Source organism: Hyaena hyaena, unplaced genomic scaffold (genome assembly GCF_003009895.1).
Source record: "Hyaena hyaena isolate Hyena2069 unplaced genomic scaffold, ASM300989v1 scaffold_27, whole genome shotgun sequence".
Taxonomy (NCBI): Eukaryota; Metazoa; Chordata; class Mammalia; order Carnivora; family Hyaenidae; genus Hyaena; species Hyaena hyaena.
Window position 1 is genome coordinate 2,676,001 of NW_024080659.1, and position 25,968 is coordinate 2,701,968.

The 25,968-nt window shown below is 46.2% G+C and overlaps 1 protein-coding gene across 5 annotated transcripts in view; it reads left to right on the forward strand.

The window, feature by feature from the left end:
* Nucleotides 1-25,968, forward strand: part of SPECC1 (sperm antigen with calponin homology and coiled-coil domains 1) — a 287,606-nt gene that overhangs the window by 134,519 nt on the left and 127,119 nt on the right. The window contains exon 1 of one of the 5 annotated variants that reach the window (XM_039227284.1): nucleotides 2,103-2,310. The exons of the other annotated variants lie outside the window; for them this stretch is intronic. Coding sequence (XP_039083215.1) covers nucleotides 2,271-2,310 — 40 coding nt within the window. The 5' untranslated portion in view covers nucleotides 2,103-2,270. Of the gene's footprint in view, nucleotides 1-2,102; nucleotides 2,311-25,968 lie in introns of those variants that run through there. 5 annotated transcript variants of the gene reach the window in all.

Consider the following 25,968-nt stretch of genomic DNA (forward strand, 5'->3'; position numbering starts at 1 on the left):
CTTAATGGAATGACATTTGACCAGAGACTTAGGAAGTGAGAGAGAGTGGACCATATGGTCTATAATAATGTAGGAATGTGGGGAAAGAGCAGTCTGGACAGCGGGAGCAGCAAGTGCAAAGGCCCTGGGGTGAGAGCATGAATGGCTTATTTGAGCAACAGTGAGGAGGAGGTCCTGTAGCAAAAGCAGTATGAGAGGGGGAAGGTGAGTCCATTAATGGAAGGAAGGGAAGATTATTCAGGGCTGTGGAGGTCAGGGTAAAAGTGTCGGCTTTTCCTCCAAGTGAGACAGAAAGGTATCAGAGCATTTGTAGGTGGAGGTGAGATATGATTTGAACTAAGCTTTAGAAGCACCAAGCCAAACTCTAAAGAGGCCTGGGTCAGAAGATGGGAGACTGGTTAGGAAGCAGTTGAAACCATCCTGTTGGATGGTCAATGGCTTGGACCAGATGGTAGCAGTGAGAGTGGTGAGAAGTGCTGAGATGTGGTGGCATTTATGACATGTATTCTGACATATTCTTTTTTTTTTAAATGTTTTATTTATTTCTAGGAGAGAGAGAGAGAGACAGCATGAGCAGGGGAGGGTCAGAGAGAGAGGGAGTCACAGACTGAAACAGGCTCCAGGCTCTGAGCTGGCAGTCAGCACAGAGCCTGACGCGGGGCTCGAACCCATGAACCGCGAGATCATGACCTAAGCGAAAGTCGGATGCTTAACTGACTAAGCCACCCAGGCGCCCCACTGACATATTCTATATATGGAGGTGGGGAAGACTATATAAGACATCTATGAAAGAAAATCAAGAATTTGGTTTTTTTCCAGTTAAACCGGAGATGCTTCTTAAGCCACCTAAGTGGAGGTGTCGAGAAGGTAGTTGGTGAAATGAGTCTGGAATACAGAAGAGAGTAAGAGGCTGAAGATATATAGGTGGTATTTAAAAGCCACACGTTGGTGGGGGGTCACCTGGGTGGCTGAGTCCGTTAAGCATTGGATTCTGGATTTGGGCTCAGCTCAAATAATCTCAAATAATCTCCTGGTTGGTGAGATCAAGCCCAGCCCCTGATGGGGCAGAGCTACTTGGGATTCTCTCTCTCCCTCTCTCTCCATGCCCCTCCCCCCATTCTCTTTCTCAACATAAAATAAACATTAAAAAATAAATAAAAGCCACAAGTTGGTGACACCGGCCAAGTTAGAGGGAATAGAGATGTTTGAGCCTCGAGGTGCTAGAGATCAAGGAGATGGGGAGAAGCCAAAGAAGGGGATGGGGATGAAGACCAGAGAAGTGGGCAGAAAACCAGGAGAGTGTGGGGTCCTGGTGTCTGAACTTCTCTTCCTGTTTTCAGGAGTCGAGAGTGATCAGTGGTGACCTAACATGGTGACAGGTAAGATGAGAACTGGGAATGGGCCACAGCGGTCAAGTAATGCAGGAGACAGAACCAGGTGTACCACTCATATTTTTTATTAGTCCTAAACCTGTTTCACTGCAAGATTTAGTTACTTCTAAGTGTTTTCGCTGTCAGAGTAACTATGAAAGTCGTTCAGGGTAATTCCCAGAAGTTAGTCGTTTCTGATAGCAGCAAAAAAGGTTACCACTAAAGATGGGTATGCATTTTTATTATTTGCGGTAATATTTACCATCTTGGATAACGGGCGAGTCTCTGTTAAAGTGTTATTTTTCTCCTGATGAGTTGCTTGCGCATCCGTTCATTCATTTACCCAGGAGAGCACAAAGCGCCTGTACAGTGCCAACCCTAGGTTCTTCCTGTCCCGGCATGCGATCTAATTTCTCACGCGCAGGACTTCGCCTTTCTCGCGGCGCTTGGCTTTCAGCCTCCCCGCAATGGGGTTTTTCCAGCATACCTTGTCCAGCTGCAGTTCTCCGCGTCGGCCCCTAGAGGCCTGCAGTCTGTCTGCCCGTGCGGCCCTCCCACGCGTGGGAGGGACCCGAAGGATGCTCGAGAGCGATATGCAGACGAGGTGGGCGGGCACTATGCAGATGAGGTGGGCGGGCCCCGCCGGACGGGCCGCCTGGAGCTGCGGCGGGCGGGCCTGCGAGAGGGCGCTATGCAGATGAGGTGGGCGGGGCCCGCCCGCGCGGGCGAGGAGCGGCTCAGCCGGCGGCCGCCGGGAACTGCAAGGCGCCGGGCCCTTTCTTTGACTGGAGCGGACCCGCCGGACGCAGCTGCCTCGCCCGCGGGAGCCGGCGCGAGCCGCAGCCAGGCGGACACCGCGTCCGAGGCCGGCCCGCCGGCCGCTGCCCGAGTCGGCCGAGCATGGGCAACCACTCGGGTCGGCCCGAGGATCCCGAACCAGGTCTGTGCTGTTGGCGGGGGTCGCGCCGCGCCCCCCTCCCCGGCGCCCTTCCCCCACCCGCCTTTCGGGCCGGCGGCCGCCGCGCTGCCCGCGGGCGCTCCAGGGGCGAGTGGAAAGGTGAAGTTCCCGGGATGTGATTCGTGCCTTTGGAATGCGCTAGTGGGGTTGTGAAATTACCTGCGCCTGCTCCGCGACAAGGAAATGCCACTCACCGTAAACACGTACCTGGAAGCCCCGGGTCCGCCCGGACGCGGCGAGTGGGGCGGGAGGGAGCCGGCCTCCGTGGCCCCGAGCACGCAGGCCAGGCCCGTGGCGAGAGGGGTCGGGGGGCGGGCTGGGGGGGCGTTCTGCCCAGATTTCGCTGTCGAGTCTGACTTGCCCCTCCTGCCCGCCGCGCAGCCGGGGTCTCCAATCCGGGGGGTGGAGGCAGTTCTTGCAGACTTTCTGGGCATTTGCAACGAAAAAGTGTGCCTTGGCAGTGTTTTCTGGGTCCTTGTCCATTTTGCGGTGCATCGTTTGCATATCACACACTTTCTGGAGTCCCGTGGAAGGTGGCAACCCGTCAGCAGATCTGTTACTCATACTCAGACCAAAGGCTGTTTCTTGCCCAGAATAGTCTGTGTTTATTCTGGGATACCAAAAACTCCGGCGGCTTATCAAATTTTTAATTCCTCAGAAATTAGGCGAGCCTGGTTGGAGAGTCAGCTGGTTTCTAGTTGTCATCTTCTGGTTCATCATCCCGGCCTCCCGCACAGATTTAGATGCTGTACCCGCGGGGTTGCGTTTAAAAACAAAACCAGAACATTTCCATACTGTCACATGAAGGAAGCGGAATTTAATTTAGCCTCAAAAAATCGCATCTTGCCTGATTGGGGAGAGATGGGCCACTTAACGCCGGGATCCTGGAATGGCAGGCGGCGAGGCTGTGTTCCCCGTGACAGAGTCAGAACTCTTAAGAATTTTCTCAAGGGTGTAATTTTTTAATTGGGATTTGAATGAGGAAGTTGAGGCTTTGAGAGGTGCAGTGACCTGTGTAAGTGACAGCCCTGGGATCGGGAGCAGGGCTGTCATTCAACCCTCGGGTCTTCGTAGCCTCTGTCCATTGGTCTTTCCTTTCTGCCCAGGGCCTCAGCTGCCCGTCTTAACAGGGAGGCCGTGCAGACTCAGGGCGCATCCTCGGGACTGGGTCCCGGGGGGCGGTGTCCACGTGGGGTGCCCCCACCCCGACAGTTGTGGTTCACTGGTCTGGTACAGCAAGCCAGGATGGAAAACTTTGCTAGGCGGGAAGAGTGTGTAGAAGAAATTCAGAGATGGGGTTACTGGGTAGGTCCCACAGGGGTAACTCTCTAAAGTGCACGGCCTGCATCCAGACTTCTCTGCGCAGACAAACCAGTACGTGCAAGATAATGCCTTGTCCTCAACAGCCCTGTGATGAACCGTTAGGTAAAACCCCTTCCCTAGGACACAACTGCTCAAGTATTATAAAAACTCATTTCCTTTGTGTCAGATTGTCAAGAGACCCCCACCCCCACTTCCCTACCGTCCCGCCTTGTTAGAGCTTTTAAGAGTTCTTTGGGTTCCAGTGCGCCTGGCTGGCTCAGTTGGTGAAGCATGTGACTCTTGACCTTAGAGTTGTGAGTTGGAGCCCCATGCTGGGTGTGGACATTCCTTAAAACTAAAGCTGGGCTCAGTTGGTTAAGCGTCAGACTTCAGCTCAGGTCATGACCTCACAATTCATGGGTTCGAGCCCCACGTCAGGCTCTGTGCTGGCGGTGTGCAGCCTGCTGGGGATTCTGTCTCCCTCTCTCTCTGCCCCTCCCCTGCTTGCTCTCTATGTCTCTCTCAAGATAAATAAAAATAAACTTAAAAAAAGATAAAACCTTAAAAAAAAAAAAAGGAGTGTTTTGGGTTCCAATCTCTAAGTGACTTTGCTTTTTAAAGTATTCTAATGGACGGGAGATGAAAATGCTGCTTTTATGCCAGTGTCTTATTTTATTACATTTTTCAAGAATGAATATAATTTCAGAATGGGAACTCAGTCTGATTTGCTGCAAGCAAAGATAACCAATTAGGAAATCTTAGGGACGAGGGTGACCTGAAAGTTTGAATATAATTTTAATTGGTCTCTTTTTTTAATCCTTTTTTTTTAAGTTTATTTATTTCTTTCTGAAAGAGAGAGAGAATGTGTGCACGCATTCGAGCGGGGGAAGGGCAAAGAGACGGAGAGAGAGAATCCCAAGTAGGCTCTCTGCATCGTTAGCAGCAAGTGCCATGCGGGGCTCGACCTTATGAACCATGAAATCATGACCTGAGCCAAAATCAGGAGTAGGACGCTCAACTGACCGAGCCACCCAGGTGCCCCAGATTTTTTTTTTAATGTTTTATTTATTTCTAGGAGAGAGAGAGAGAGAGAGAGAGAGAGACAGCATGAGCAGGGGAGGGTCAGAGAGAGAGGGAGTCACAGAATGAAACAGGCTCCAGGCTCAGAGCAGGCAGTCAACACAGAGCCCGACGCGGGGCTCGAACCCACGAACCACGAGATCATGACCTAAGCGAAAGTCGGAAACAAAACCGACTAAGCCACCCAGGCGCCCCAGGTGCCCCAGTTTTAACTGGTCTCTTAATATGGTGATGAAATGCTGTAGAGTGCATTTCTACAACTCTGGAAATTAGAGTTTTGTCAAAGATTAATGTGTCTTCAACCTGCTTTGCCATGAGGGCAAGGGTGACATGGGGGCCACCCGGTGACAGTTGTGGTGTATTGACTAGAACGAGCAAGTGACTCAATGGGTCGTCACGGCAGGGGGCCCAGAGATGAGTGATAGAAGTAAGGGGGAAACAGGAAGGCTGGACAAGGGAAGAGCAACACCCAAGTGTGATTTTTACATAGTTCTTGTATTGTGTCACTTCTGTCCTTTGAGAGGCAGACCTTTAAAAAGAATTGGGGGTGGTGGTGTCTGGCTGGCTCAGTCTGCGAAGTATGTGGCTCTTCATCTCTTGGTCATGAGTCTAGGCCTCATGTTGGGCACAGAGATTACTTTAAAAAGTATTGTTAACTAGGGGCGCCTGGGTGGCTCAGTCGGTTGAGCGTCCAGCTTCGGCTCAGGTCATGACCTCACCGTTGGTGGGTTTGAGCCCTATCCGGCTCTGTGCTGAACTCTCGTTCAGAGCCTGGAGCCTGCTTCGGATTCTGTGTCTCCTTCTCTCTCTGCCCCTCCCCTGCTTGCACTCTGTCTCACTCTGTGTCTCAAAAATAAATAAATGTAAAAAAAAATTAAAAATAAATATTGTTAACTAGAATTAGGAGTGAAAGAAGCTTATGAGAGACCTGACAGACACAAAAGGCGTGGGAAGCCAGAACTGGGCTGGGAGAGTTTTAGACCATGATGCAGATCCAGCACGTATGAAAGGAAAGGAGGGGGTGGCAGGTTCGGGCACGGAGCGCCCCAGATAGCTCTGCAGCTCTGGCGAGGTCCTGGCCGGCTGAGTGGGGGAGCCCGAGAAGAGGCTGCCCCAGAGAGTCCCCGACTGGGCAGAAATGGCCAGTCTGCCTGGCAAGAAGGTACCTTGAGCTCAAAAACCAGGTTGGATCCTGGGATCCTGGTGACACTAATGGCTGGAGGTATCAGCTAACTGCAGTTGCGGTAGCCAAACGCCACGTTCTTTGCAGGTGGCACATCTCGTGTCTGCCTTCCACAGGAACCTCCGTTGCTTGCGCAGGGAGGGTCTGTTTAAAGAGTAAATGAGGTAGAATTTCCATCGTAGATCCCCGTCTTAGACCCTAGGCTGGAAAGGGCTGGAGTCAACCCCTGTGTCTTCTCTCTTCCAGTTGGAAGCACCTTGTCCTCTGGGGGGCACACCTTCTTCTCTGGCCCTGGAATTGGCCGCGGTAGCAGCCCGATTCCTCTTCTGTGGTGTCTGTGATCCTCTGGGTTGGACGTATTGTGACTCATTGTGACTTACTGTGGCATTACAGGATGGGCAGGAGAAATGGGCACAGTTAAAGCCGTGAACATATCCATGAATGAGGGCAGCTAGAATGAGGACACGTTGTCACCACGTCTCTTACTTCCTAGAAGTTCCCAGCCAGGTTGTCAGAGCCGCATTGCAGAGAGGGCTGCCGGGTATCGTTGTGTTGGTTGCGCACTGTTCAAAGGAACCTGGATATAAAGGGATGAGAGGGCCCAGGTGGGGTTGTATCAGTCCAGAGGTAGGGGTGCCATTTTGCACTTTTGCCTTTTTGTATTCACACAAAGATGCCTGGTAGGCTAAAGGAGGCCTTGGTCAAAGGTGAGTTTAGTAGGCTTTCCCAGGTTTTACCAGTAGCAGATTTTTGCTTGCTGTTTACTTTTAATTTGCATGTATGTATTTATTTTCTTTTTAAGTTTAATTTTTTTAGTAACCTCTACACCCAATTTGGGGCTCAAACTCAGAAGCTCAAGATCAAGTGTCACATGCTCTTCCGACTATGCCAGCCAGGGGCATTTATGTGTTTAAATAAAGGCAAATGATATGAAACAAAAGTAAAAGCTTCCACTCATACCCGCTTAGGTCCCATTTAATATTAGTTATAGTGAATGCTAACTGGTTAAAGACGAATCCCAAAATAGCCACTTATGACTGTAAGAGCTGATTTCTCCCTTGCATCATAGTCTAGTGTGAGTCAGGGTGGTCCGGGCAGTTCGACGGTTGTTAGAGACTCAAGCAGGTGAACGTTCATCCTTAGTGACGGGCTGCGCCGGGTCTGCCAGCACTCAGGATTCACGGAGGATACTGCAGAGATTTTACGGGCCAGGCCTGGAGTGGTGCCCATCATTTCCACCCAGGCTCCAGCGGCCAGTCTCAGCCACAGCCCCGCCTGGAGGCTGAGGGCCTGGAAAACGTCTTTGTGGAGCGCCAGGCAGAGAGCAGCACCAGGATCGGTGAATACTGGCAGTCTCTTTCCAGACGCATCTGTGTCAGTTGTAAGAAAAATTTAATCGGGGGCGCCTGGGTGGCTCAGTCGGTTAAGTGGCCAACTTTGGCTCACATCATGATCTCAGAGTTCGTGGGTTCAAGCCGCATGTCGAGATCTGTGCTGACAGCTCGGAGCCTGGAGCCTGCTTCGGACTCTGTGTCTCCCTCTCTCTCTGCCCCTCCCCTGCCTGTGCTCTGTCTCTCAAGGACAAATAGATGTCCAAAGGAAGAATTTAATCAGAAAAATTGAAAGAGTGGAATATAGTTGAATACAGTGGAATGCAGTTGGTAGGTATATAGTCTTTTACTGTATTTCACTTTAGAATTCTAAGGAAATTGGGGCACCTGGGTGGCTCAGTTGTTTAAACATCTGACCCTTGATTTCAACTTAGGTCATGGTCGCATCAGGCTCTACACTGACAGCACTGAGCCTGCTTGGGATTCTCTCTCTCCCTCTCCCTCTCCCTCTCCCTCTCCCTCTCCCTCTCCCTCTCTCCCCCTCTCTCTCTTTCTCGCTGCTCCTCTCCTGTTTGCTCGCTCTCAAAAAACAAACTAAAAAAAATTTAGAATTCTAAGGAAATCTATTGTTTACCATCTTCCTTTTCTTTCTCTCTTTTCTTTCACCTGCATTTCTTCACTAGCCAACTTTAACCAGGGTCCTTGGCTAGGTAAATGAGGATATAATAACATCCTCAAATTCCATCTGTCTTTTGCACATTATCCTTCATATCCTATCCTCATCTGCCTGTCACCCTTTCATGTGGCTAGAATGTTCTGTTCCATAAATAGCATTATTAAATTGTTTGTGCATTGTCTGTAGATTGAAAGTTGAAAACTCAGCAGTGTTTAACACATCAGGATCCCATGTGTATTATTTACTGGAGAACCAGGGAGTCCGTTTAGGTTTATAGAGAAGGAAATGTAATCTTACATTGCTTAACTTGTGACCTGTGGTGGAAGACATTACTTTGAAAGAAAAACAAGGAGTAAGATTGGAAGGAAGGTAGTACAAGTATTATAATTATTTACTTTTAAAATGATCTTGGGGCGCCTGGGTGGCTAAGTCGGTTAAGTGGCCGACTTTGGCTCACGTCATGATCTCAGAGTTCGTGGGTTTGAGCCCCACGTCAAGATCTGTGCTGACAGCTCAGAGCCTGGAGCCTGTTTCAGGTTCTGTATCTCCATCTCTCTCTGACCCTCCCCTGCTCATGCTATCTCTCTCTCTCAGAAATTTAAAAAAAATTATTCACAAGTCTAATTGACTTAATTTTAAAAATCAAAATATTACCTGAGTATGCTTTTCTGCAGCATGTATATTTTGTTTTCAGTCTTAATCTAGAAGGGGCTTTTTAAAATTTTAACAGAGATTTTAACCCATTCACATTTATTACAGTAATAGATATTTTTGATCTTCTGTGTTTTTTTTTCTGCATAGTATCACTGATCTTTGATATATATATTATTTTTAATCCTAAAAAAGCACAGTTTCCAAAGTATCTCAGAATACTGGTTCCACTCTGAAATCCTTCCATGGTATAAAATACATCTGAAAAATCATCTTATTCTGGGAATATCCTCTTCTCAGTGAATATTATAAAATCTCTGATGAGTCCTTGAAATCTAAAACTAATGCTAACAGAAGCCATTAATTCATTTGGCTCAAGCCTTCTAACCAACTCCACTCCCCTCCCCCAAGCCCCAAACTGCTATGAGTAAGATCAAGCAGATGACAAAAAATATTTTGGAAAGAGAAAATGGAATTTTAAAAGTCAGTAGGAAACCTGTAAGAAGAAGGTGTAATATAGAGAGTGATAAAATATATAACTGTTTGGGAACACAGAGGACCACAGGAAATATTCCAGCCAAAGCAAAGAAATGCAAAAACAGAGAAAGATCAGCGAAGTAGTGGGCTAACCAGGAATGAGACAGGACCAGGAGGTAACCAAATCCAAACTAAAACATGCTTATCGGACACTTTCTATGCATGAGTCTGTTCTAACCCTTCACTTGTTTTAATAACAACCTTATGAGGTACGTTATATTAGTAACTCCTTTTCTAGATGACAAGACTGAGGCTCAGAAAGCTTAGACCACTTGTCTAAAGTCTCAGAGCTGGAAGTGACAGAACTGCGATTTGCACAGTCTGGCTCAGAGCCCAAAGTCTTAACCGCCATGCTTTTCGTCTACAAAAACAAAAGAAATTCTCTCTAACAATGAAAGTGAAATTGAGAGGCTCCATAACAGGATAAAAGCATGTTAAGATCATTTTATTTATTTATTTATTTATTTATTTATTTATTTATTTATTTTAATGTTTTCTTTATTTCTGAGAGAAAGAGAGACAGCATGAGCAGGGGAGGGTCAGAGAGAGAGAGAGGGAGACACAGAAACTGAAACAGGCTCCGGGCTTGGAGCTAGCTGTCCACATGGCTAGTCGAACCCACGTGACGAACCCACGAGCTGTTGAGATCATGACCTGAGCCGAAGTCGGGTGCCCAACCTACTGAGGCACCCAGGCGCCCCTAAACATAGTGATTCTTAAGTCCTCTTATATATTTCAGAACACACATTCTCTCTGTATATGTATGTATATGTAAGATGTATACTTGAAATTAAAAGTACAAATTAATTGCTCAATTGCATGTTTTAAATTGGAATCCCAAGACTAATCTGAACTCTTAATAGGTCCAATTCTCCTTAACATTAAAAATAGAATCCCAAACTGCAGATATTTCTTAATACAAAATACTGCTTACACACATACGTAATTACATAATTACTACTCATTTAATTCTTTATTTTATTTTTTTAAGTAGGCTCCATCTCCAACGAGGGGCTTTTAAGCAACAGGTGAGGCTTTTAAGCAACAGAAGCCTCTGCCCGGTTCAAGGACAGGATTCTTACCCTGGACTCCAAACACCCATTGGAGCCCCCTTTGCTGTGGTTGGAGCGTATTTGGTCTGAGCACATACAGAGACAGTCTATGCATGATAGGCTTTCTCAGCCTTTATGTGAGGACATCTGTTTTATCCTCGTCTTTACTACTATATCTGTAGTTTTTCTGGGTGTAGAATTCTAGGTTCAAGATCTTTGTAATCTCTCTGCACAGTGATTTCAAAACTTGAAGAAGGAGGTGGTCATAATGCCCACTATGACAAACAAACTTAGATTTCAGTTAAGTTTTCCTTAATTCCGACAGCTCCTAATTGGGATGGCCACATCGCTTAATTAGAGTTGTTACTTCTTTGGTATTTAGATATAAATATTCCCCCTGTGACACCAAAGACTTGTGACTTGATAGAACACTACCTGCTTTTCTTACACTTTCTGTCTCTTAAGGCCACTATCTTTCTTGATTGTAATACAAAATGTGATTTAATTGTGGCTATCTCTATGGCTTTGTCTGACTTACAGAGTCATTCTACTGAAACAATAGTATCAGTTAGAGACTTTCCCCCCTGCCCTCCACATGCACCACAAGGTACCTTAAATTAGACAGGACCTTCTGTATCGAAGAAGAAAAAGTAGCATTTACAAAATCCAGCACATTAGCCAGCAAACTTTGGAAGTGACTCCTGCAGAGCCTCATCAGAAATGTATTAAAAGACTCACAAGTAAAAACGAGAGACTTCAATTATATGCCTTACACAGTTTTTCTAAACTGTTCACGGAACGGTTAAAACATTGATCTGTCCTGTTCCAGAAAGAAAGCCTCATTACAGTGTCTTAAGGGAAATTTTATGGTCACTCGATTATCATAATGTGATAAAACTGGAGATAATAAAAGTTGAAATTTAAAAAACTTAATCCACTTGGTAAAGTTTGACCCAAGTAAAAACTGAGAGCGACAATTGATTAAAAAATGATTACGAAGTGCTTCATCAAGTTACAAATAAGCAAGTTCATTCTTCTGAAATTTTTTGATGTCTGAAAAGAAACAATGAAAATAAGTTAATTACTATACTCAGAAAACTAGGAAATAAACAAGAAAAGAAATCTGGGAAAACAGGAGGGAGTTTTTTGAAAAGGCAGAAGTTAATGAAGCAAATTATAACTGTGGCTGTTTCACCCTCTTCTTTTTTTCTTTTTTCTCTTTTTAAAGTTTAAAATTTTTATTATTTTTGAGATAGATAGAAGAATAAGCACGGAAGGGGCAGAGAGAGGAGACAGAATCCCAGAGAGGCTCCACGCTGTCAGCTCAGAGCCCAGTGCGGGCCTTGAACTCACGAACCCTGAGATCATGACCTGAGCCAAAACGAGAAAGAGTTGGATGCTTAACCGCCTGAGACTGCCTGAAACAGGTGGCCCAAGTTTCACCCTCCTCTTCCTCTCAGCACCTAGTACGTTGCCTGATACATGCTTGGCACGTGGTAGATATTTGTTGAATGATATTTGGATATATGAATGAACAGAAAAGAAAAAGAAAACACCTTAAGTTAAAAATGTAAAAGTATGTTCTTTGTTAAAATAATAAAGTAGAGAAAACAAACAACCCCCCCCCCCCAAACCTCCAATGAAGTAGAGAGAACTCTGGTTAGACTAAGAAAAGAGAAAAGAAATACCCCAAATTTGCACTTAAGAATTCACATAATCGGGAGGGAGGCAAACCTTGAGAAACTCTTGGATGCTGAGAACAAACTGAGGGCTGATGGGGGTGGCGGGGAGGGGAAGGGGGGTGATGGGCATGGAGGAGGGCACTGGTGGGGATGAGCACTGGGTGTTATATGGAAACCAACGTGACAATAAACTATTAAAAAAAAAGAATGCACATAATCAAAGATGTGATTAAAAAAATAGAATAAAAACATAAAATTTTGATGAGCTTGAAAATGAAACTATAAAATCAGTTTCTGAAGACATGAAACACTTGGACAGAAGAGTAATTTTTGAAGACATTACAGAGTAACTTAAAAGCTCCAAAAATAATCCTGAACCCAGATGGTTAAATAGGTAAAGTTCTTCAAATGCAAGAAAAATATCACTTCCGTGATATTTAAAGTCATCTAGTGCCTTGTTTCCCAAAGATTACCATATTATAGAGGATACAGGTGATGATTTGAGGTACATACAGATAACTTTTTTATTTTAATAATTAACTTAAAATGTGTTAGAAAAACTATAATTAGTACATCAAATCTATGTTGCTTAGGATGAGGTTGGGCGAAAAGAAACAGTGAGTCAATATTAAGTTCATGCAAAAAAATATTAATATCTGATAAGACAAGCAAGTACAAATATAGTCAGAATTGTGAAGGTAATGCTCAAATAATAGAAACTTAGAAGATATTCTGAAGTACGTAAAAGATGGAAAGCATTCCAATTTATTTTCACAAAAGTAGTATTAATACTATTAATGCTATTCCTGATGCCAGAGCCCTTCAAAGATAGAGCTAACCGAGAAAGCCAGAGTACATTCTTACTAATGTTGATATACAAGTCGTAACTGAAATAGAAGCCAAATTTAATCCAGCCGTATATTTAAAAAATATTATGCCACTCTAAGACTCTGGTTCATTCCAAGAATGTAATAATACTCTTCTATAAATTTATACCAACAGTGAATTTAAAGAAAAAAATTTTTCGTCTTCATATCAATAATGCATTTAATAAAATTTAACATCGACCTTAGAAGCATTTAATAGGAATGAATGGATCCTGTCTTAAGATAATAAATAAAATGGTCTGAAAGCTGCACACACCATGCTTAACAGGAAACTAAAAACATTCCTGCAAAGGTCAGGAAAATAACAGTGGTGCCCGTACAGGACATTGTTTTCAGATAGACTAGCCAAAGCAGTAAGAAGTTTAAAAATAATATTTACTGAAAACGAGACAAAATTAGCATTATTTGTGGGTCCTATAATTTTCTGGCTAGAATAGCCAGGAAGATTAACTGAAAAACTATTAGAATGAATGAGAAGTAAATAGCTAGGAAATATATATGTACACACACATGTACATATGTATATATATTTTATATTATATAATTTTTGTTATATATATGCAATATATCATATATGTATGAATATGCATATACATACAGTGTCTATGTAGGTATGTGTGTATAACAGTAGCTTTCTTTATGCTAATAGTAACCAGAAACAGTGGTTTATTAGAAGGTCATATTCCAGTATGAGCAAAGTATATAAAATCTGGGAGAGAAATAGGGAATGGACAGCCTCTTTGGTAAACAATAAACCCTTAGAGAGTTAGATTCTAGTAATGATGACACCAAATGTCATCTGTTAATTGGAGGTATTATTTTTCATATATTACGGGTTTTAAAACCAGAAATCATTGATGAATGTTGTAAAATGCCTTTTTGGCATTCATCTTGATGTTATGATTTTTCTTGTTAGACATAATGACTTCATGGCTTTAAAAATTTTTCCCAGGGGAGTCTGGGTGGCTCAGCTGGTTAAGTGACTGACCTTGGATTTCATCTCAGGTCATGATCTTGCAGTTTGTGAGTTCGAACCCTGAGTCTGTTTCCCTGCTGACGGCGAGGAGCCTGCCTAGATTCTCTCTCTCTCTCTCTCTCTCTCTCTCTCTCTCTCACCCCCCCCCTCTCTCTCTCCCTCTCCCTCCCCCTCTCCCCCCCCACTTGCACTCCAGCTTACATTGTCTCTCTCTCAAAATAAATAAATAAGCTGAAAATAGTTTCCCCCTTGTAATCCCATTTTAGGTCAGATTTTCTTAATACCCCTTTTGGATTTTTTCTTTAAACATAAAAGGTGAATTAGCGTAAGTTTTTATTGGCTCCTTGTTGCCTCATATGAGTAAAACGATGTGTGTACAAGGGTAGCTCTGATAACTTTAGTATTCCATGATTCTGTGTTCTTAGACTTTTCAGTAAGCTCTGCGCCCACCTTGGGGCTCGTACTCACGACCCAGAGATAAGGAGTCTTCTGCTCCACTGACTCAGCCAGCCAGGTGTCCCTTTGATTTTTTAGACTTTTAAGCTTTCTAAATCAGGCACGTTGTTTGCTTTAGCAACGAGCTTTCTAGCCGGCCGAACTCTCTTTTACTTTCTCAAAAAGTTTGCCCCGGCTCCAGTCAGATGAGACCCTCCTGTGGCCTGTGTGGTCGTATCCTAGAAGCTTCTGGAAAGCGCCGAGCAATTTGAAGGTTTCTGCGTATCCTCGTGAAGACGTCACCCTCCCATGCAGAGCGCGTCCCCTGGGACCGTCCTCCTACCAGACCCGTCCCACTGGCTTGGCTTCACCCCTGCTGCCTCTTCCCCAGGCCCCCGCCCTCTCCGCGGCCTTCGGTGCCGGCTGGTGCCCCCCCCCCCCCATGTGCACATTGCAGGATGGTTTGTGCTGCGGCTGAGGGAGAACTGCCTGAGGCCGCGTCCATGCCCCCCTCGTCTCCACGGCCCCCAGCGCCCCCAGCGCCCCCGGCTCTGCTGAGTTGATGGCAGCCGCCCCCTGTACTTCCTGGAAATTCTTTAATTCTCAGGAGAAGGTAGGCTTTATATTTTAAAATCGACGTGTTGGCCGCATATTTAAAACAGAGATTAAAAAAAAATCACTTACTGGTATGAAGTTCAGAAAAGCTGGTTTCACAGACAGAGATTTTCCACATTCCACACCGCTGCAGAGATAACCCAGATACCCAGCGACGCCCCGGGGGCCTGGCGCGGCAGCCACCCCGCAGGGCCACCGGCTCCATCTCCCTCGGGCTTTTCACCACGCCTGCCATTCGTGAATGCTCTCCCACCAGTGACCTTCTGCCCCCTTGGCCGTTTTGAACCTCTGCTCCGTTACTTTGGAAAAACTAGGCTTTTTTCCCCTCACTTCTTTACGCTCCGCCCCTTTCCAGTTCCGTGTTCCCAGTTGAACCTGATTATGGGTGAGTGTTAAGATTAGGGGTTATGATAAACCTGGAAAGGTAAAGTCAGACATTTTGACCTGAAACCCTGTCGGACGAAGGACACGTGCCAACAGCCTCCCAAGCCCTTGAAAAATCCCCTTTGTTTTATCTGCCAGAGAACTCATTTTTCTTCCTCTAATTGGTCCTGCTTTTATGTCCCCCAGCAGCCAAATTAAAAAAAAAGTCCTGGAAGGTTAAATTATCAGCAGTCTAACCTTCTGATTTATTAGCAGATAAACAAGGAGTCCATTCATAGTGGTCCTAGAACTATTATGAAAATTATCAGTTTATAGTCACAGTTTGGTCTCTTCTGGCTGCCTTCGATCTGAGCACGTCCCAGTGCGCCTGCGCTCGTGCGTTAGTTGCATGCCGGGCCAAAGACGTGGTCGAGCAGCCTCTCTCTGCGGGTTACGTTTGTGTGTGTGCCGTTTGCGTGCGTGTGTTCGTGTGTCCGTGTGCCCCGCACACCTTCCCTGGCATCCTGATCCTCTGTGGCATCCCCCTTTTGTGCTTTGCGCCCTGGTGCGGATTTCCGGTCGGTCGTTGTAGGTGGTAATGGAAGAAGGAAGAATGAAAATCAAGGAGACGACAGTAATTGGAGCAGTGGTTACATTTTCATGGAAACTGTCAGTTAAAGTGTCCTCTTCGTTACCATACGTTCTGGTATTCAGAGCCTTATGCCAACCATTTCGGGTACAGGATGGTCCCTGAGGTATTAAGGACGCCCTCCTTTTCCTTTACTATTTTCCTGTTATCATGCCATCACAGTGTGAGTTCTGTCGCCAGCCTGGACTCTGGGGGCCTCTCGATGGCTGTGGTCCGTCCGCACCACGGTCACATGCTTGTCAGCATTCTGGACTTCCCTCACTCATCATCTGTCCCCAGGTGCTTGGACACCGGTCACTAAAGCAGCCAGAACTGTGTCTAAGCCAGAAGGGCTTCTCCTGATGATAAAAAGGAGTGAGGTTTAGGGCGCAGGTTCGGCTTCTGCGGCCACCTTTCCGTTCCTGGTTGAGGACAGCAACTCAGGGAGCTGAGTATGTCCAGCTGCACAGTGGGGTCCTAGTGAGGTAAAGCAGCGTCCTCGCCCGCTTGCGTGGTCACACGCCGTCCCCTCGCCTCAGGCCTCCCCTGAGACGCACTGGCCTCCCTCGAACCTCCCCGCGCCCCTCTCCTTGCCCTGTTCCCGGATGCTCCTCCCACAGAACTTATCTGTAGGTCAAGTGCAAGTCCCATTTGCCCAGGAAAAGCCCCAGTTAACACCTGTTGCGGGTCAGTTTCCACCTATTATTTTTATTCTCAGAAATGCCATTTGCAAGCTAAATTTTACCTTCATCCTACTTCTGATCCTTTCAGGCTTCCTCAGCCCAGAGGTCACTTTAGGTAGACCTTTCCTGCGCCCCGTAGGCTTCCCTTCTCTGCAGCTGAGAATCCTTTGTTTGCCCTGGTTACTAACCTGCCCCCAGGGCTTGGTTGGGCTGAGTCTGGGGTTTGTGAGAAGTAGATAAACTTTCTTTCAGCCTCAGGACTCAGTGCAGGGCCAGGCTGGGAGGGAGGGAGTGAGAGAAGAGGCACTGGGTGCTGAGAGGGATCTGCTGGAGCCGGTGAGGTGCAGGGGAGGGAGGTGCCAGGAAGGGGAGGAGAGAGGGGGTCACCGGGGAGGAGTGAGGAGCAGTGGGGAGAAAGGAAGGACAGAACATGGGCACGTGCTGTGGACCAAGATTTATGGGAAGCTTCACTAATGTGATTGTGTGCCCTTGAGAAATTTTAATGTCCTCTACCCCTCAAGGCTGTAAGAGTCAGATTTGAGTGTTTCAGAAACGAGGCCGTGTGCGTGTGCGATTAGCCTGGAAGGGGCCGATACCGCCAGAGGCTTCTGGTGAGGCTTGATTATAAATGGATTACGTGAAATAAACAAACTCCATTTTCTCTAGGTGATGGGTTGGAGTATTAGACAAAACAGCGATTCAGAGACACACGTTCAGGCTCGTCTCTCCTTTTTTTGACCTTGATTGGGCTTTCACGTCTATAAAAGGGCTTGAGCTCCATCTATGATGTCCCTTCCACCTTTTAGAACAGTATGATTTCGTCATACATGGCGGCCAGACTAGAAAGCATTTTGAAATTCTACAGAGTACTATTTTTTTTTCAATTGCAGGCCAGAAAGGAAAACTTCCAAATAAGGACGCATAAGATCCTCAGTGAAACAAAGGGAAACAATAACTAAAATACAAGCCTAGCCTTTGCCCTAGCATGAAAAGAATGCAGATTGATAACTGACCGAAAGGTTTCTGTTTCATTTCATATTTAGGCGAAATGGTCAGCCTTTGACCATTATTCCCAAAAAGGCATCTCTTCAGACTTTTAAAATATTTGTATAATCCGAAGGCGACCGTATTGTCCTTGACAGCACTGTGGTCGCTTTTACCTATAAAAATGACGTGCTTAATTGTATACGTACCAGGAGCGGTGCTTGGAAAGCTAAATTTAGCAAAATGAATGTGGGCTCACAAATGATCATGGTTAGACATTCAGTAAACACGCCTACCTAATACTACAACAAACAGCGTGAGGTCACCTCCCGGTGGCTCAGCCATCTCACGGGGAGGAACGTTTCAGCAAGTAGCGTGATTTGATGGTCAGATGGTAAGCACGTGGGCCACTCAGACTGTAACCAGCAGGGTCATACCCAAGGATGAGAAACGTGTGACGAGTGAATGGAGAAAGCTGAGTGCAGAGTGACGCCGAGTATGTCACGTGTCTTTGTAAAGCGGACAGTCCAGAGGACACATGTTGGCCAACCTCGTTTGTCTTCTGCAGTGTCTCAAAATTTTTGGAGTAAGAATATTTTCATGGGGCCTGAGCTCCCCACACGTCACATTTCCTGCCTCTGAGTTGGGTTCTTCCCTTTGCCTTTCACAGACATTTACTTACCTCTCCGGCCCCACAGGCCATTGAATTTTTGACCTTTTATTTAAAAAAATAATGTCTAATTACGAAAATGAAATAAGACTGAATTAAAATAAAGATCATTTTAAGAGAAGTTAAAACAATTAAATTCATATACTCCACGTGTATAGTGAGCTTGTAAAGGATAGCCCTGGTGGCTTACCTGGAAACCCACCTTGAGACAGAGAGAGATCTGTGTGTAGAAGGTTTGTTGGGGGGGGGGCTGTGGAAATAATATGTGGGAGGGGGGTGAAGGAAACAGGATCAGGCAGAGAGAAGGTGAAATATGATAGGATCGGCACCGCGGTCGCAGTCCCCAGGACCTGGAGCTGCGACGGTCCTCCATGGTCCTCCCAGATGAGACCCCATGGTCAGACCGTTGTCCCATCCTCCCATCAGCCACGGGAAGGCTTCAGGGGAGAATCTGTTTCCTCGCTTTTTCTAGCAGCCTTTCATTTCCTCTGCGAATTCTGCCCTGGCGGGGACGTTGTGAGAACCTGAAAGTGAAAAACAAAACAAAACAAAACCCCACCCCCCCCAAAACAGAAACATTCACCCCCTAGTTTCTTCCTTAAAAAGTTCAGTCTCAGGGAGTTGGCCACACGGCTGACCACAGGCTCTGCCTGCGCACAGATGGGCCTGACTCACTCCCGACCGGTCCTTGCGGCCGCCCTCGCCCTCGCCCAGGCCCGCTTCCCCGTGACCTCTAGCCAGCGGCCCGCAGACCCCGGCCCTGCGCCTGTGGCCTGGTGGGAGGCCAGGTCACTGCTGGCCCTGCAGAGTGGAGGGGGAGAGAGGCCTCATGGTAGGATTAAAAAAATAGACATCTGGTCCCCGGTTCCAGGCACAGAGCTCCTAAAACCCTTGGAATTTTCGAGAGGAGTACCTTTTGTTATTCGTAATAAGCCCCTTTTCAACCGCACTCGAGTTTATGTTAATTGTGGTGACTCTTGGAGGCTGGGGCTGGTTGCCTGAGGAACCAGCCACGTGATGAGAGGGCTGGAACCCCCCCCTCCACCCCCCTCCACCACTGGGAATGGAAGAGGGGTTTGGAGATTGAGTTTAACCACCAGTGGCCAGTGGACTAACCAGTCGTGCCTACTTAACAGCGGGCACGGCAATAACAACTCTAAGCAGTGGGATTTGGAGAGCTTCCAGGCCGCTGGGCACATCAAGGTTACGGGAAGGTCGCACACCGGAAGAGGGCAGGGAAGCCCCATGCTCACCCCACACCTTGCCCTGCATCTCTTCCGTCCGGCCGTTTCTGAGTTGTATCCTTTGCGTCAAACTGGTGATCTAGGAAGTAAACTGCCTCCTGAGCTGTAGGAGTCGTTACAGCAAATTATCCGACCTGAGGCAAGGGGAGTGGAAACTCCCACTTCGTATCTGGTTGGTCAGAGGTGCAGGTGACGGCCAGGGACTGGCACCTGAAGGGGGGACCGTCCTGTGTGTCTGCGCTAACTGCAGGTGGCCAGTGTCACAGTCGAGTTGTAGGACACCAGTCGGTGTGCAGAGAGTTTGGAGAAGTGGTCGGGGTGGGGTGGGGGTGGGGGGATCCCACATATTTGGTTTCTGGAGTCCTTGTGAGCACAGAAGGGACATGGGTTGATCTTCCAGGGCCTCTCGATGGCCTTGACCAGCCCGTGCGTTCTTCTGCTCCCTTTGCCAGCTGTCGGTGGGGTGTCCCTTCAGAGTGAAGTGTCTGCAGTGCCCCCTTCCCTGGGGGTGCAGCCCCTCAAGCCTGGAGCAGGATTGAGCCCCCAACGGGATTAGTCGTGGCCGAGCTCCTGCCTCTGACCCCATCCTCAGACTGTCCGAACTCCTTACCTCCAGCCACTGGCCGGGGAGCACAGGCTTGAAGCACGAAGCCGGCCTGGGTACTTTGGATACAGATGTTTGTGGTGTGTCTTCTGGGTGGGTGGGGGTGAGGGGTCCCTCTTCATTCTTTCTACTTGCCACCCAGCTTTCGTGTTGTGCTGGAGATCTTTCTGATCATCCTGCAAGTCTCTTAGTTTTCAAAAATCTTCTATTCATCTCTTTATCCTTTTTTTCAGAATTCTGAATGAATTTCCTTAGTGGGTCTTCTAATTCATTGCCTGGATTTTCTGTGGTTCAGTATTAGTGGACATCAGTATTTTGCATGTGAAAGCCATCTTTTCCTGGTGCCGAGTCCTCCCTTCTCATGAAGGCATTTTGCTTTCAGATCTTCCTGACCGTGGATGGGAGACTTTCTAAAGGTGTGTTGAGCACCCCGGCCTTGTGGAAGGAGATTTCTCTGGGCCTCTGCCGGACGGAGGTGGGAGGGTGGATTGGTTGAAGTTAGAAGCTTCACGGCGACATTCCCACAGCCTTTAAACGTCCCCTTCTGCCTCATATCTGGGTTTGAATCCGGATGTGTGTGAATCAGTATAGAAAACAGAACCACACAGAACGTGGCACATCGAATAGAGAATATTCCTTTAATAAATTCAGCCTGATTTCAACTGCGGTCAGCCCCCATTGGCTTATGTAAATGTACAAATTCCTGCAGATCCCTCAATGTGTATAAGCTTTTTCTTCTTAATATTTAACAGCCTGGGCCCTGGAGCCAGAGTTCTTGCATTCTTATCCTGGCTTTACTGGCTGTGGGATCTTACTGGCTGTGGGATCCTGGGCTAGTGTCTTAATCTTTTGCTTTGTTTCCCTCCTCTGTAAAATGGGAATAGTAGCCCTTCCTTAAAGGAGTAGTCAGGACAGTATAACATTCTTAGGGCAACACCTGGAAGGTAATGAGTTTTCAAAAAATGTTAATAAATGTTAACAAATAAATTAACAATAAATCTTATTGCCTCAATAAATGTTAGCCCATGCTTTTTTTCTTCCTCCTCCTGCGTCTCATTTTACTGTTCCTTTTCAGTGGTTGTCCTTGAGGTAGATACTGTTTCATTTGTCACCAGATGTTGACAAGAGCTTCCTTTCCCCAACTCCAGGCCCCAGTGACCCCCTCCCCTGGGCCTGCCCCAGGTTGCCTTTGGGATAGTCAGGGATTGTATTAGTTTCCTGTTGCTGCTGTAACAAGTTACCACAAACTTCCTGGTTTAAAATAACACATATTTGTTTTCTTTTTTTTTTTTTAAATATTTTTATTTATTTCTAGGAGAGAGAGAGAGAGAGCGTGAGCAGGAGAGGGTCAGAGAGAGAGGGAGATACAGACTCTGAAATAGGCTCCAGGCTCCGAGCTGGCAGTCAGCACAGAGCCCGATGCGGGGCTCGAACCCACAAACCGCGAGATCATGACCTAAGCGAAAGTCGGACGCTTAACCGACTAAGCCACCCAGGCGCCCCCACATATTTGTTTTCTTAGAGTTCTGGAGGTTAGAAGTGTAGAATAAAGGAGTGTCCAAGGCCAAGTTCTTTCTGGAGACTTCAGGGCAAACTTATTTCTTTCCCCTTTCCAACTTCAAGGCCATTGCAACCTCCTGCCATATTTCACAGTTCGTTACTACAATTCTGGTTCCCTCACATCTCCTCTTCCTGCCTTTGACTTGCCTGCCTCCCTCTCATAAGACCCCTGTGAATACGCTGAGCCCACCGGCTAATCCAGGATAATCTCCTCAAGTCAAGAGCCTTCATTTAATCACACCCGCAGAGTCCCTGCATTCACAGGTTCCGGGGATGAGGACGTGGGCATCGCTGAGGGCATCGTTGAGCCTACCCCAGGGAGGAAGCTGTGTAGAAGCCTTGCTAGAGCACACTCCCCTCACAGTGGGGCTTTGAGGGGTCTGGAACTCAGACCAGGAAGCAGTATTTCTTCCTGGGGACACTGGGAAAGGTTTCACAGAAGAGGGATGTTTGAGCTGAGTCTTAAGGCTTGAAGAAGCCTTTGCTAAGGGCTGGAGGGCTCTTAGGCAGGGGAACTAGCGTGAGCCAAGAAATGGAGTTGTAACAGAATCCAGCAGTTTCGGGGGCTAGTTAGATCTTTGGATGTTGCCAGAACATTAGGGAGGAGTGGCAGGCAAAGAAGCGTGTAAGGTGGATCTAGAGTGTGCCATGGGTATGGGTCTGGACTGTATCCCATGAAGGCAAGGAAGCCAGTGGAGCGGTTTTTGGTGTTTGTTTTAAAATAGGACTATTTTACCTGATTATGTAAATAATGCATCTCACTTTTATAGAAAATGAAACTAAAGAATGTATCCAGAAAATAAAAATCATTCATAATCCTGCCGCTCAGAGATAATAATGTCTCTTGACATTTCTTTGTGGTGTGTGGTTATTGAGCCTTTTTTTATTAGAAAGTTGGGGCTCGAACTCACGAACTGTGAGATCATGCCCTGAGCTGAAATCAGGAGTCAGACACTTAACCGACTGGGCCACTCAGGCGCCCCGTCCCTAGACTAAATTCCTAACTAGATATTTACTTGGCCAGAGTATGTAAGATCATTTGTGAACATCAGGGTACGTGTTTCTATGTTGTAAAATATGTTGAGCTGTGTAAGAAAGTGTTGGTCTCATGGTAGCCTTTCCGGGATTATTATGATCCTGAAGAATCCTCCCTAATTTGTTAGGCAGAAAACAAAAACAAAAAAACTTCATTGTTTTAATTTGCAGGTCTACTGAATTTCATATATATATATATATATACGTGTCATTTTCTCCTTGGGATTTGTCTATTTCTAACTTTTCTCAGCGTTCTAGTGGGGTTTTAATGTTGTTCTTAACTTATTTTGTGGTATATTAACACCGTTGATCCATTTCTGTTATTTTGTTGCGGATAATTTCTGCAGGTTTTTTTGTTTTGGTAGCATATTGATTTTTTTTTTTTAATATATTTTTTGAATGTTTTATTTATTTCTAGGAGAGAGAGAGAGAGAGAGACAGCGTGAGCAGGGGAGGGTCAGAGAGAGAGGGAGTCACAGACTGAAACAGGCTCCAGGCTCTGAGCAGGCAGTCAGCACAGAGCCCGACGCGGGGCTCGAACCCACGAACCGCGAGATCATGACCCAAGCGAAAGTCGAACGCTTAACCGACTAAGCCACCCAGGAGCCCCATTAGCATATTGATTTTTATGGGTATTTTTTAAAATACAGAAGTCTAAAACTGTCATGACGCAGATTTATTTTTTCTGTTGTGATTTCTTACGTTATTTCTAGGCTTAGAAAGATTTATAGCACCCAAAGGTCAGATGTTTTTGGATTTCATATTCTGTTTTATAATATCTATGTATTTAATCCATTTGGAATGTTCTTTGGTCTATGACTTAAAGTGTTTTTAAAACAATTGGCAATTATTCTAGCAGCATTTACTGAGCAAGATTTCTTTTCCTCATTGACTTGAATTTGCTGTTTGTTAATCTTCTGTTAGATACTTATATATCCTTGGATATATTTGCTGTTCTCTATATCCTACTTCACTGATTACATGATTTTCCCTTTTGTGGCCATGTAATATTTAATACCTGGTGAATCAAGTTCTCTTCATTATAAGTATTTTTTTTAAGTATTTTTTTCCTGTTTATTCTTTCAAATAAGTAGTTAAGTCACTTTATCTGGTTTCAAAAAAGCATCTAGTCATGAAATTTTGTGAAATTGCATTACTTCAGGGAATGGAATCTACACGTTTTTCAGTATTAAGACTTTCTAGGAGTTTGATGTCTTCATTCATTATCTTTTATATTACCTAGTAAATTAAAAAAAATTTTTTTTAAGTAGGCTCCATGCCCAACATGGGGCTTGAACTCACGACCCTGAGATCCAGAGTTGCATTCTCTACTGACTGAGCCAGCCAGGCAACCCCACTCTAAAGGCAATGTATGAAGATTGGATGATTGGGGAAATGGTGGTATCACTAAGTCACACACACACACACACACACACACACACACACACACACACCAAGAGATCCCAAGACCAGGAAGGTCAGGAGGAGAATTAGAGAGGCAGCCTAAAGAATTCACTTTCAGAAATTTTGAGTTTTAAGGGCATCTGGGTGGCCCAGTTGGTTAAGAATTGACCCTTGGTTTCCGCTCAGGTCATGATCTCATGGTTTTGTGGATTCAAGCCCCATATCAGGCTCTGCCCTGGCAGCATAGAGCCTGCTTGGGATTCTCTCTCTCCTTCTCTCTGCCCCGCCCCCCCACCACTCTATCTCTGTCTCTCTCAAAATACATAAACTTAAAAAAAAAGAAAGTTTGAGTTTTAGCCAACAGGAACATTTGAATGGTTCTGTTACTTTCTGTAAAGCTGCTACTAATTTGTATTCAGGGAAAGTGGTTGCTGGTCAGTGGAGATGGTCTGTATTTTTTCCTTTGACTAAACAAATACCTAACCTCCCACCCCCAGGAAGCTTCTGCTCCCATAGAAGGAGTGGATAGCAGGAAGGTGGGGTTTTTTTTACAATTCTCGTTTGCTTTCATCTCTCTGTCCTCAGTCTTTCCAGAGTCTTTTCTGAATTTTTACCTCTTAACTCCTCTCGGGGTGATGCTTTTCAAGATTGTAGGGCGAGCGAGATTCGCCCCTCCCTAGTCTTAGCCATGTTCTTTTACTCTTTTGTTTGATTACATGTTGTTTATTGGGTTTGTGGCTTCATCTCTCTGCTCCCCTTTCTTTGTCCACAGTTCCGTTAGCTCTGTCGAAATCACCTCTTCTCCCTTGCTGGTCTCCCCTCAAGCCACGGCTTAGTTGTGATCCCTTCCTTGACCACCTTCTCTGACCCTCTGGGCTGGGCCCGGTGCTCCCCAGGCCCCACATTTTGCTGTTCTTACTCTCTGTTTGCTGTACTGTGTTGCAGCCATCTCCTTCCCTAGCTGTCACATACATTCCTGCATCAGCACCTCCACCACTGGGCGTGGCACTTATAAGATGTCTAGGAAAGGTTTGTTAAAGGCAAATAATCTGAACTACATTCACGCCAGGGCGTAGTGATGGAGAGATTAAACAGACGGTTGGAAATCTTAGAGCTGGAGATTAATATTTAGGAATGGCTCACATGGAATGGCTATTTGAAGCTTTAGAAGCAGATTATGGAAAGGGCACTGAGAGACAAGAGCAGACTCCGTGATCCCCCCATCTTGCCCTGCTCTGGCATACCTTGGGTCAGGAGTCTGGGTATGTATGGATAGTATAGCTCAGGCCTGGTCCCGTCTTTCGGCCGCTGCTTACAACAGAAAGGATTTTCGGCACAGTAAGTGCACATTTTAGCAGCTCTCTCTTTTCCCCTTTCTGCATTTAGTCCTTGAAGGAGCCCCGGGCCTTGCACATCTGAGGACCTAGCGGTTGGCAAGGAGTGCTTCTCCTGCGTTTACTCTCAAAAGAGTGAGATCAGACAGAAGCCTTCCCCATGGCGAGGTGGGAGAGGTCCCAGTGTGCCAACCCACGCACTCCTGGGTTCTAGAATGAAAACTCTCATGTCCCCTGTGCGATGATCTGCCCCAGTTGGGGAAGCATTGATTATGTCGGTGCCGAAGGCCAAATCCAGATTTGGCAAAGCCAAAGTGTGGCCCACTTTCAGCGGGACTTAATAACTTGAGATAGAGAGCTAAGCGAACATTCTGAACGAGCAAAGCTAATTCAAAGAGACAGAAGAGGGCTGCGTGGGTAGCTCGGTCGGTTAAACGCCCAACTGCGGCTCAAGTCAGGATCTCCTGGTTTGTGGGTTCAAGTCCCGCTTCGGGCTCTTTGCTGACAGCACAGGAGCCTGGAACCTGCTTTGGATTCTGTGTCTCCCTCTCTCTCTGCCCCTCCCCTGCTTGTGCTCTGTTTCTCTCTCTCTCAAAAATAAACAAAACATTAAAAAATTAAAAAAAACAACAACCAAGAGACAGAAGAAAGCATTCAACAGAAAAAAAGTAGTAACTCAAGGAGTTTTTTTCCTGATTTGAAACTTATACTAGATGAAATACAA